This window comes from Ambystoma mexicanum, chromosome 3p (genome assembly GCF_040938575.1).
Source record: "Ambystoma mexicanum isolate Mex_15411 chromosome 3p, UKY_AmexF1_1, whole genome shotgun sequence".
Lineage (NCBI taxonomy): Eukaryota > Metazoa > Chordata > Amphibia > Caudata > Ambystomatidae > Ambystoma > Ambystoma mexicanum.
Window position 1 is genome coordinate 290,745,841 of NC_090925.1, and position 13,507 is coordinate 290,759,347.

General features: G+C 45.2%; 1 protein-coding gene across 1 annotated transcript in view; it reads right to left on the minus strand.

Annotated features, from left to right (window-relative positions):
* The window catches only part of SRMS (src-related kinase lacking C-terminal regulatory tyrosine and N-terminal myristylation sites), a 187,797-nt gene that overhangs the window by 79,805 nt on the left and 94,485 nt on the right, over nucleotides 1-13,507 (minus strand). Inside the window, exon 3 of the mRNA XM_069650820.1 lies at nucleotides 11,057-11,223. Coding sequence (XP_069506921.1) covers nucleotides 11,057-11,223 — 167 coding nt within the window. The remainder of the gene's footprint in view (nucleotides 1-11,056; nucleotides 11,224-13,507) is intronic.

Below are 13,507 nucleotides of genomic sequence, written 5' to 3' on the forward strand. Positions count from 1 at the left end.
CTGATTCTGTCTCCTACACCTACTCATCCCTGGAAGTAGAGAGCCCCCACAAGCACCAGTTAAGGTGCTATGAGACTGACTTTGATATACTCTATGATTCAATAGGAACTAGGTTTTTTCGTTGTAACTACCATCTCCTGATGAATGTTCGTCATTTATGTTTTATGAACAGAAACATGTCGAGACAGCTCTCTGGATTAACAACAGAGACATGAAAATATGAATTATTAATCCAAATGGAGTTTGGTAAATTACTATTCGTCTTACATGTACCCTGTGTTTTCTTTTGAACCTGTTCTAGCTAGCATTTTGTGCCTGTTACGTATTCCTTGTTTTATATTGATTGTAAAGTTTTTTGTATTGTGGACCTGTGAATTTAATTAGTTGTTTTAACGTTGATGATTTATTATTAAAAATGATGCTTATTTTTTAGATGTGTCTGGTCCATACCCTCCTTTGAAGAGGTTTAGACTCTAGCCCCTGTTTCTTCAGCTTTGTCTCTTATTAGATACTGCACTTGGAGAAACCACATGAAGCCCTACAAGAAAGCAAATGGAGTACAGACATCAGAGGAACGACAAACACCTGGAACAAAGCTGAAGGACATGGGGCACAGAAAAACTGCTGCACACAAAGGACCTGGAGGACATTGATGGAGGACACCTGGAGCAGGTACAGACACTGAGAGACTACTGCGGCATAACATGCACACCAGCAGCACACAGAAAACCCACATAAAGTGCTACAAGAAACCCCAAGCAGCAGAAGCAGACACCTGGAGAAAGTCACACACCTGGGCCACAGATAGGGATGGGAGTCACAGAAAGATACCCAAAGAACAGCAAAAACCTGAGGGGCACACCTCCACCCCAGACACCTGGCGCACAGGCAGAGACGTGCGTCACATGGAATGCAGACACCTAGAAAACAGACCCAGAGTTATCAACCTTTGCAATCACCTTGACTTCACTGGACAGGCCCTTTAAAGAAGAAGTTAGTGATACTTAACTGTACAGGACAATTAAAGAAAAGTTCAATACTCAACACTTCACTGTAGACGCCTGTTAAATAACAACACAGTGGGCCTCATTACGAGGTAGGAGGTAGCCATGGTGCTATAAGCTATAGCACCATGGCTACCCCTTTACCGCATTTTGGGTCCGGGTTCTCGAAATAGGGACTTACCGGGTCATTCCAACCTTGGAGGACCCGGTAAGTCCCCATTTCGAGAACCATTCCCCATTCCCATTCGAGCCCCCATAGGGCTCAATGGGAATGGGGATGGAGCTAAAAACGGGCCCGCTATTAGCGGGCCCGTTATTAGCTCCCTGGTCCCTTAGCGGATCCCGCTAAGGGCGCCTGGTAAAACCCATTAACCCTTACTGCCCACCTCGTAATGAGGCCCAGTGACTTACATTTAACTGCCCAGGCCTTTTACAGAAACACCTAACAGGCAACATTTCTTCTAAAAATGTCACTATGCTGTGTCATTTCAAGAAAATTGCAATAAACAGCACTTCGCTGGGCCTGCTCTTTAAAGAAAAGCAAGAAAAATGACAATGTTCTGACCCTTTCCGAGCACTTCACTTACAGGCTCTTAAATAACCGATGACACATACAGGAGGGAACTCTGAACTACTATCACACTTTCACCGCTTCTTTATCAAAGTAATGTCACATTCTTTGCAAGCACACACTCTTCATTAACCTATTTCCGAGGCACTGCCCAACGTTTCACGCACAATCTTCCAGAATCCCACACATGTTGTGACATGGCACGCGCACTGTGTGGAGAAGTAACACATGCAAACCCTCCCGGTTGAGACAGGAGACTCCCTGTTCTCCTGTCAAAAATGTTACTATTGTTTATATTTTCCCTAGGAATGATCCCTACCCCCAATGGAATTCAATGGGTAAATTCAATTTTCCATCTCACCGCGACAAAAGCTCCCTCCCAGTTGATCCAAAATGTTGGCATGTATGGTAATGACCAAATGATCAGAAGTGTCTGAACTAAAGGCAGGGAGGGTGCCTGCATAGGGCGGAGCCCGGGTGATGCCATACTTATAATCTGGTGTGCGTGAGCCCTTCAGAGGTGCTTATAGGACTTCTTAGACCCTAGGACACGAGGCACCAGCAACTGGTGACAAAAGTGGTCTTGTCTCTGCTATGCAAGGCTGCTGCTGGCAGGCCTTGGAGGAGTATTTCTCGCCTCACTGTGAGGATGCAGTGGTGCATCTCATTTCTGGGTGGTGGAGGTTGGAGGCCAGGGGGCAGAGAAGGATGCTCATGCGGGTCGCTCTGGGCTTCAATGAATAAATAAATAACCAAAAGCACAGGAGACCGCATTAAGCGAATGCACCATCTTGATGTTCATCAGAGCCTTGAGCGACTTGCAGCATGATATCTGAGAGACTGCGAAGGCCCTTATAACAGTCTAGAGTACAACCAAATAGGTCTGCCAGCACACTGTCATTGAGGGTGGAGAGAAGCCGGCTCTGGGCTTGCAAAGCCAAGCGGGGGCCTGCCTACACATCTTCGGTTGCAAGGAGGTGGCACTTTTCCTGGAACTGCTTACCATAGGTCCACGCAGCCCGAGGTGCTTATTGCCCCAACCCCCATCATCAGAAAATGTCATAGTGAGCATACGTGATCATGAAGGTGGATGATGATTATGAAGATGAGGGTGTGGGACATTTGTCCAACTCCGACATCAGTACCAGGCCTGGATGGTCTACACATCTGAGTTCCCCTGCGGTGTTCCAGGGCTCCCTGGTCCCACAAGCAGATGTACAAGGAGCACCCTCATCGCAGGTCCAAGGTGGGGGTTGTGGATAGAGTGGTAACTCATGTTTTTTGTTGTGGCATCACCTAAACAGGATGATGTCGTCATGGAATCCATATTACTTTTCTTCACTGGAGGCGTGATTTGCAATATACATGATGATGCAAGTGAGGGATGGATCGTATGCAGCTGCCAAGTAGACTCTTAAGGATTGCTTTAATACTCTCTAAAACAAATTTACGCACACCTTCAATCGCGTTAAGTGATCCAAGAAGCACAGGAGACCTTGTATGCATTTCATTAACGCCTGCGCCAGTTGGCTGTGTCAAGCACAGTGCTGGGCGAAGAAGTCGAGATCCTGTGCAATTGACGCAGAGCTGTTTTTCACTGCATTTGTGATGAAAATAATTTTTTTTGCCAGGTATCACGTTATGGGACCTTCTTGAAAAGAGCAGATCACGAAAGTTGGTTACCACAAGGCTGATTCTCATGGAGGAGGCCATGAAGGCGTAATGAGTACAGGAGGTGAAGACTCACTAGGGAGATTACCTCAGAGAAGCTAGAGGTTAGTGCCAATCTCAAAGATTCTGTTTGATTCGTGTGGGGACCCTCTTCCCCACTTGTCCTACGTCAGGTCAGACATGTGGGCCATGCCTCAAGCAGAATCACTATGCAAAGGTGTGCAGGAGGGCGTAGCTTGCCACAAAGAATTCCCGCGCCATGCCAAGGTCACTTCGATCGATCGAGAGGTGGCAGAAGGTGCTGTTGTGCAAGAGGAAGAGCAGGTCATTGAGGAAGTGTTCCTTATTTCAGTGGTCTGTAAAATAAGGAAAGGGAAATGGCACGAGGAACAATGTTTCATCATTATTCACTCAAAGGAAGTACTGGTTCTAATAGACATGTGGGCGTTAGTGCGAATGGGATGCCTTCCAGTAGACATGTGGGCGTTAGTGAATGGGATGCCTTCCAGTAGGCATGTGGGCGTTAGTGCGAATGGGATGCCTTCCAGTAGACATGTGGGCGTTAATGAATGGGATGCCTTCCAGTAGGCATGTGGGCGTTAGTGAATGGGATGCCTTCCAGTAGGCATGTGGGCGTTAGTGAATGGGATGCCTTCCAGTAGGCATGTGGGCGTTAGTGAATGGGATGCCTTCCAGTAGGCATGTGGGCGTTAGTGAATGGGATGCCTTCCAATAGACATGTGGGCGTTAGTGAATGGGATGCCTTCCAATAGACATGTGGGCGTTAGTGAATGGGATGCCTTCCAGTAGGCATGTGGGCGTTAGTGAATGGGATGCCTTCCAGTAGGCATGTGGGCGTTAGTGAATGGGATGCCTTCCAGTAGACATGTGGGCGTTAGTGAATGGGATGCCTTCCATTAGACATGTGGGCGTTAGTGAATGGGATGCCTTCCAGTAGGCATGTGGGCGTTAGTGAATGGGATGCCTTCCAGTAGGCATGTGGGCGTTAGTGAATGGGATGCCTTCCAGTAGGCATGTGGGCGTTAGTGAATGGGATGCCTTCCAGTAGGCATGTGGGCGTTAGTGAATGGGATGCCTTCCTCCCAATTTCAGGTTCTCTCACCTCACCCACTGCCAATGATGACCCATGTGCTCTATTTTACATATGGGGACTGAGATCCTTTGCCCCTTGAAGGAGCCTTTTGATTAAATGTCCGCCTCTCTCAAAATTATGTGAAAGAACATTTTTGATGTCACACCAGAGGCAAATGATACACTGCTCAGCTGTGGCATGGCAGAGCTGCTGGGGCTTTAAAGGATGCATTTGGTATATATAAGGCGGTATTGAGGCCCTCTTGCAGGACTATGAGGACCTATTTCAAGGCATTGGGTGTCTTTGAGGCTTGGTGGTACACCTACACATAGATCACACCGTTCAGCCAGTGGTCCTGCACCACAGACGGACACCATTTCATCTCTGGAAGAAGGGTCAGCAGCAGGTGGTGAAACTAGAGTTCGAAGGAATAATTGAAAAGATAACGGGACCCTCACCCTGGGTTTCCTCTATTGTGGTTTGTGGCCAAGCCAAGCAAGCGGACGCCATCCGGACATATGTGTTGATACGCGACTGCCAAACAATGCAATTAAAATAAAGCAGCACTCCACGTCCAAAATGGTATGCAACAGCTTTTTTGAAGGTTGACCTCAATGCTGGCGACTATGAAGTCCCACTTCATGAAGATTGTAGATTTATGACCTCCTCATCTCTTATGGTATCTCTTATGACTGAGCTTTGGGGACTCATTGGCTGCCCAGGTGTTTTAGCACACTTTGAGGGGGGTGTGCCTGCTGTCCTCCCCGCAAGTGCTGAACGTTAGATGTAGCGTGGCGATGTATTTGCACCTTATTGGGAGACAGGTGTAGGAAGGTACACAATATATATATTATGCCTTACTTATAACTTGACCCGCCTCTTACCTGTCTACAAACCCTGATAGCGAGGGGAGCACCAGTATGAAGGCCTGGAATGCGGCAGTCACGTGAGCCGAGCGCCTCTAACCCTCTTGAAGGGTTTTCCGTTGTCCCCCCGCAGCTCTGCTCACTCTCCATTTTATTATCCTTTAGAGTGTAAAGGGACCCTTGCATGATCACGAGTGAGGGTCCTTACTCTTTTTTTCTTTCAGTTCGGGATCCCCAATGTGCTGGGGATCCTTTCTTTTTGTTTTTGCCCCACGGGGGCGGGGTAATGGAGGGTTACATAGAGGTCATGTACTTATATATGCTTCATCAGAAAAAAAGCATCTACCATGTATTGCAACTGCTTTCTGCCACCTCAGAGCGAATGGGCTCAGTGTGAACAGAGGTAGGGGCATCTTTTAATCTGCATCTCTTTCTGGGGACATGGTCATTGCCCTTCGTTGAACTCATGGACAAATCCCCTTCAGGTTGCTTCAGGCCACTAAGAGAAAGATATGGTCAAGTTGAGAACAGCCCTACATGCATTCTTAACCTGCTTTCATTATTTTCATTGGAATGGATCAGTCATCCTTCCAGTACTACTTCTTAAACCTGACTACTCTGTTCTAGTGAGAATGTTGATAACGTCAGATATTAGAAGACTTGTACAACTTCCTTTACAAAATGGCTTTCAGGATCTCAAGACAACTGTTGTGTCTCGAAAAACTCTGCTTTCCAGCCTGTGTTAAACAATACTAAAACAATGTCAAGGTGGTGAACAGTGCGTGGCCTTGTCCTTCACCAGCAGAACATTGAAAGCATCATTCTGAGGAAATGCCTCGTTCCACAAAATCAAATGCATCGCACGGCGGAGATCTGCGAGGCTGCCCTCTGGGCATATGTGGATACAATGTAAGACCCCCTGTGTGGATCTTGGCGCAATGCCCAATACCAGGTAGAACATCCATGCAACATTCTTTCTGCTGTGGCATGCAATTACACGTCATCCACCACTTTGTCCGACGCCTTTCTTGCCACAGAGCTGGCGTCATTCAGAATGGAGTGAACAGCCAGTGCCACTACCGACAACTGAACTGGTCACTTTGTACCGGGTATGTTTGGGGGACAGGATTCTTGGAAACGCCGAGTACAAGGAGTGGACATTGGCCTTCCCTGATCAGTAAGTGAGTAGAGATGATGTGCTTAGCTTCTCAGTGCTCCATAGAGTTTCCTATCCCCCCTGAACTATTGCTTGCCATGGGACTGGGTGCCACTCATCATATGCAATGAGCTCTCCTGTGCAGGTGGATTGAGTGTTGTTTGTTTGTTTGTTTGTTTGTTTTGTTTTATTATTTATATAGCGCACCAGACCAGGGGTATTGGCCTGTGGGATGCTGTGGCTGACAGCCTATCTCCACTCCTTTTCTCAGTACTGTGGCTAGCAGCAAGCTTTCTTTTATACATCTATTGGTCAACTCCACTTTCCCCATTGGGCTGGTGGGGATCGGATGCTGCTCGAACATGCTGGATGTTACAGATCTTTATCCAACTCAGCTCTACCACGTTACCAGGCACCACTTCTTTGGGGGTAGCTTCCTCTTCTGAATACCTCTTCCAGGGTTCTCGCAGTGCTCTTGGTTGTGTAGGAAGTGCAGTTCAGTCCACTTCATTAGATAATACATGACTGCTATGCCGTATTTGGTTTCAGGAATAAGTTGTTGTAAAGTTTTGAAGAAGTCCAGGCCATGTTTCTCCCCTATTCCACTTGAGCATCACATGCTTTGTAATTAGGCTTGTCTGGTGCCCAGGCGCGTGTCACTGCTCTTGCACCCTCTTCTGTTTTTGGCTGCCCCTTCTTGTTCTCTGTTCACACTTGTCTTATAGGGCCCTTCCCTGGTACTTCTTTTGGGCAATGTGATCCCAAGATGCCCTTCTCGGGGCAGTACTGTGACAGCCTGCCTGGAGCCAGCTGTGGGAATTATTTTGTCTTGTCTCATCACCAGAATGTTCTGCGCTGCATTGTTTATGGATATTTTCCAGTACAGTTGTAGCAGACGTGGGAGACAGTGCTCACTGGATTAACCCCTTGTGGGGTACTCCTGGACGTTCTCCGGGATGTGACAGCCTTCAGGGCACTTCTTCAATTCTTCTTTGCTCCGGTGGCTGCCAATGGCTCTTCTAACTGCTTCAACTGTTGTTGCTACCAGACTATGTTCTCATTGGTAATCTGGAAAGGCAGTCAGCGTGGCCATTGTTTTGACTAAAGTGTCTGATTAATCGTGAACAAGAATTTGTGGAGCTTGGCTGCCATTTGCACCAACCGTGGCATGGAGGACTTTACAACACATTGGCTCTGGATGTGGACCAACGGTTTGTGATCTGTCAACAAGCAGAACTGTCTGTCCCAAATGTCCATTTTAAAGTTAAAGCAGCCACGCATAGAGATGGGCATGAACTCTATGTCAGCATCCCATATCAGAGTCCCTGGGTTAGGTCACCAACTGATCATTATCAAGTAAGCGCCTAGATGCCTCTGGGCTTTGTGCGTTATATAAATGACCAAACAAGATTTAAAAAGTAGCCTAATCCCAACCTACTTATGTCACTTTCAACCCCAGAAGAAGATATCAGAGCAGGTTGTACAAACATACTTTTATCTCTCAAGACAGCCCAGATTCTGACCAAGACCCGAACGCCATGCTAGAGGCTCTCTACCATGAGGTCCCTTGTTTACTTGACATAGCACTGATCATTAAGACCTTGAGAAGAAAATCCAACCCCTACAGAAACAATTGGTTTTATGACAGCTCAACTCACAGAGAAGAATTTTAAGATATCTGAAACCCAGTTGGGGGCAGTCCTATTTGCCCGCCGACCCCCTCACCAGAAGGTATTGCGCCATGACTGAAAGAAAGAAAACGGCCTAATTTCAGTTAACACTGCTGTTAACAGTTCTTCTAAAGTATTCAAAGTCTTCTGAGTGTTTCTCCTCAAATAGCCACAGATCTCACTCCTTCACAAGAACTTGCCAACAAGTTAGACCAAGCCTTCAGTGATCAAATTCTGACCATTCAGAATGATATTACAAGGGAAAAGTCTAATTTCTTCACGGCCCCATCCACTACTGTAGAAATCATTCCCACATTCCTATGACTTCAAGGCAAACTCACTGAGACATCTGCTTGCATTCGAAGGGCACAAAGGCCTTCGGGGGGCCCTCTCACCACTTGCCCTGCACAGTTTATTGAGGACAACATCAGCACCATGGCACCAGCCATCTCTATTATCTGCAACACATCTTTCTGAACAGGCCTTATGGCTTGACCATTCAAAGAGGCCATCATTTCTCCTTTGCTAAAAAAAACCCGTCCTTGGCTACAATGACCCAGTCAACTACCACCCTGTATGTAAATTGCCATACCTGGCTGAAATAATGGAAGAAGTTGCCATGGCACATGACAACCAGACAGGGTTGAGCTCATTTAGGAAGACAGAAAAAGTTCTTGGTTTTATGGTGGAACAGATCCTCAAAACCTTCCAAAACAACTCTGCATTGATACTCATCCTGCTAGACCTCTGTATCGGTAATCATCCCGTTGGACCTCTGCATCGGTAATCATCCTGCTAGACCTCCCTGCTGGACCTCTGCATCAGTAATCATCCTGCTGGACCTCTGCATCAGTTCAGTAATCATCCTGCTGGACCTCTGCATCAGTATTCATCCTGCTAGACCTCTGCATCAGTAATCATCCTGCTAGACCTCTTCATCGGTAATCATCCTGCTGGACTTCTGCAATCGGTAATCATCCTGCCAGACCTCTGCATCGGTAATCATCCTGCTAGACCTCTGCATCGGTAATCGTCCTGCTGGACCTCTGCATCGATAATCATCCTGCAGGACCTCTATATTGATACCCATCCTGCTAGACTGCTGCATCGGTAATCATCCTGCTGGGCCTCTCTGCAGCCTATGATCCATGCGCGGGCAGCGAAGTTGAGGAGTTTGTATAAAGAAAGGAAGGAGTAGATAGGAAGGACAAGAAGTATACTCGAGTAGTAGTCAAGTTTGCTTAGCACAAGGGTAGAGATTAGAGTTGTCGTAGAGTGGTGAGAAAGAAATTGATGAATTTTCTAAATGTTGAGAACGTTAATACAAGTTAGTATCAACGCCAAGTGATAGAAATTACATTCTGCCATAATCTTCTCACCTTTCCAGTCTGTCCACAATGAACTAGGACTGGAATTGAGGATAAATTCATTATGGCCCCAATATCATTCTGGCTGGCCAATTAGGGAGAATTTGCAGGCCTTTTTGATGAGAGAGATTATAAAAGATATCCTTAGTTGTCATGGGTCACTGCAAAGTCATTGATTGGTGCATGTGAAACACAAATTATAATCTATCAATGCCCCTAATTGATTTCACCATCCAGAAACAATAGAAAGTCAACCTCATTCTCGATCAAAAGAACTCATGCTAGAACAAGTACATTAAGTCAGAGAACAAAGGAACTGGTTAAACCTGCACATTTAGCACACAGGAGGATTTCAGATACTATGGAACCTGAGGGTTATCTAACATGGTACCTACCTATTCATCATCACTATTGTTTAAAGAAACATAGATTTAATGTGTTACACATTAAATTAATACAGTATTGTGAAAGTGCCAGGGTGTTCCTCAATATAATAATCTTGACCCTTCTGCATGAATTAATTATAAACTCAAATACATATCTTATTATTTTGTTCACACTACCAAAGTAAATGAAAGGAAACTTTGATTCCAATGCTTAAGAAAGCAGGTATCTACATGCACTTACTCGCAATGGGAGATAAAGTGTTAATCTGGGCCTTAAACAGATTTCTGAGAAGAGTGTTTAGAACAATGGGGAAGTTCATCAACACATGGTAATGAGGGTAGAATGGCTGCAGGGTCTTGGTTAGTGATATGTCATATGTATAAGGATGTGAATAGTCTCATTTTACACTAATTTAGCAGTTACCTTAGGAAACATTTGTGAAGTAATATAGATGCAATTAAATTCTTTTCAGTATGAATGTATTCAGTAATTTGAAACTGGTTTTATATTTTGATTGAATAGCTCTATTTCCTGTGCTTTGGATTTTACATGTGTGATTGCTATTTTTAAAATGTTTTGCGTTTACTTGGTTTTATGAATGTTTTTTTTTGGTACATTTGAAATACATTGATGACTGACTAGATTATAATGAGCAACACATTTTGAAATGGTGGATCCATGAACATTTGACCTTTTGAACTTTCGTGTGAAAAGCATTGCAATCGATGCATTTTCCAAAGGCGTAAAGTAACAAATGAGACCCAGGCAATTGTCTTCTGAACAAGATGACCTACAACAGCCATAGTGACGTGTTTCTGCCTTGTTGGACATCATCAGTGAGTTTTATGTCTCAAAGCACAGAGAGCAAGTGATCCATGTCTGGATTAGCCTTACTAACTTTGGGTGATACCCCAAGCATTGTGAATAGCAGAATGTGAGAGCACCTCTACTGAGAACAACATGGCCAAGTGATCTTTTCTATGGGATGGAGTCTACATCCACATTTTCAAATGCTTGTTTGCAAGATTTTCCAGGAAATAAATGCTAGGCAGGAAGAAGTACACAAGTTTGAACAGCAGCTGATCCGTAAAAGTGTTTGATCTTGGGCAAGCCACTTTACTTTCCTATATTTCAAGCTCCTTATCTGACAAACAAGGGAGCACCTTGAAAGAGCCAAACCTCGGTATTAGGCACTTTGATCAAAAACATTGGGTATGCACATTATTGCAACTCAATCTCTTGCTGACTCCCCTCTGACGTGGCAAACGTACCTCTCTGACATATGGCTGCAGCAGAGGACCCTGCACCTGCCTCCAGTTGGTTCTGTAGAAGGCAAGCAGGGCTTGCATGGTGGGGAACTTCATAGCTCTCTGCAAGTACAGCTCACCTTCGGGTGTCCTGAGGATCCGGAAATGGGTCACTCTGTGCTCGGTGCGAACTGGGCATGGGGGGAAGTAGAAAGAAAAGCAGGTAAGTACAGTACTCATCCCACCACAACCCTGCAAGTGAATGGCACATAGTTAGGCATTCCCAGAGGGCCGTGTCAAACGGACATATCACAACTGCTCCCACTGCACATTTCAGTGGAAAGTAAAGTAAACCTACATGAATCTCAGGATTTACATACAATGAAAGAAAATGCATGATGTAATCACCTGCTTGTAGAAATTGTTTTACACTGCATGAAGTTTATGCACCCATTCCATTTCTAATCGGCTAACATTTTCACAAAATTGAAATGCCACACCCAAATGCGACCTTCCACAGACCATAGTTAGCCCCGTTCAGCACTTTGCTTCCAGAGGAGCCACAGATCAAACCCCAGCCTCTCAACTTTTGTTGTCTCGAGAACCTGGCAATTAAGGAAATAAGGAGTGTGTGCTCTCCTATTCCTGGGGGAATAACTTGAACACAGCTAGGCAGTGCAGGAAGGCCTCAGTCCTCTGCCTAAGGTGCCGCCGCCTGCCGGGCGCTACTGTTTACATGCTTTAGAGTGTTTCCCTTAATGTGAATGTCTCATTTTAGCCACAGAGCCTGGAATGCCTTATTATACAACCTTACCTCTAATGTAATCTTCTCATACTGCATTCCTGTGTCGCATTTACCTATTCACCACATACAAGGGTCACACTCATTCTCTCTTTTCCGCCCAAAGGCAGATATGGCTCAGAGTTGGGGAGATCCTCTATCAAGCTCACCATTTGTGTTCCTCTGCACTGATTCAGTACACAGCCAATTCCTGGCTCTTGCACCTGCGCCAGTGTGCTCAGCTTTCCCAGAAACCTCTCCGGCTATTAGCAGGTGGAAATGCAATATGATTATCTGGTTAGTAGCTCATTTGAGCACATGTCAAGGCCATCACGTATCCAGAACATGACTTAACGCAATATCATCACCACAAACGTAACTGCCTCCATTAGAGTTCTGCTGGCCAATAAGGGAAGCTCTCGTCCCTTCTTTTGATTACATGTTCTTCTAATTAAAACACTAACACCTATATATACACATCCCAACAACCACTATAACTCCCTCTTACGGTTTGCTTTCCATACATGTTGTCAATTAAGTGTTTGTCTCCCTGACGCTTCCCACTCTTCCCCCTTCCCAGTCTCCTTGACCTTGCTTCCTTCTCACCCTCCAGACCACAATCTTGCTGCCACCCGGGGTGGGGTTTGCCGCTACATAGAAATGCATCTGTGCTTTAAGACCACTACAGGCTGATGTGTGCAATATTCAAAACGAATAACATAACATAACTCGGGGCAAGTGGGGTTGCTCTACGTCCTTTTTCTTTTGTGTATGCAAAACTAAAAAGACACATGGGAGCACAGTCTCAGAGGACTGGCAACAGGTGATTCCGTGGCAAGGAAAGCCGCATGTTTCACCTGCACCCCACACAGTTTTGTACTGTGGTGCTGTATGTGATGCCGGCTTACGCATGGGCTTTGGGCTTCCCCAGAACACAGATATGGAGAGACAATTGTTGCCATTTTTCTGTTCTGGAAAGTCTGTACCTATTCCTGCACTTATATCAAGTATCAATACAGATGAAAGCAAGATTTGTTTAAATAAGACGCCAAAAGAAACATGGTTCACGCTTAAGCGAGTAATGTGACACCCAGACCTTCTTTATAACTTATTTAGAACAAGACAATAGTTGTAGTTGATCACACCAACCAACCAGGGGTACAGAATTCGTTTTAAAACATCACCACCCCCTTCCACTCCTACGCCTCACTCTGCAGTCTGTATCCTCCTACTCCTCACTCCCCAGCCTTCTTCCTCACTCATCAGTACTCACTCTTCACTCCTTCTCACACCTCACTCATAACACACTGTAAATGTTTAGACGTTATCATTATCCCTTAATGCTCCTCTCCACAACTCATGCATCAGGGGCCACCACTAGCACCTCACTCCTCTTTACACGTGCGAAATTAGAATGAAAACTGATGAGTGAGGAGAATGTTTGAGGAGTGAGGAGAAATGAAGATGCCCTGTAATGCACACAAGCATTTTTATTATGACATTCTCATGTCTTATATCCAAACATACTTCTTAGTCATTCTCCTCACTTTTCAGAGTTCTTTCAAATGTGCTTTATAATTATGTACTGTGTTCATGCAACTGTTTAAAGTATGAAGATTCACATAATTCAAACACCCTGATGGCATTTAGTTAAATTTGTGTTTTTCTCAATGCTTTCTGAAATTGACATATGT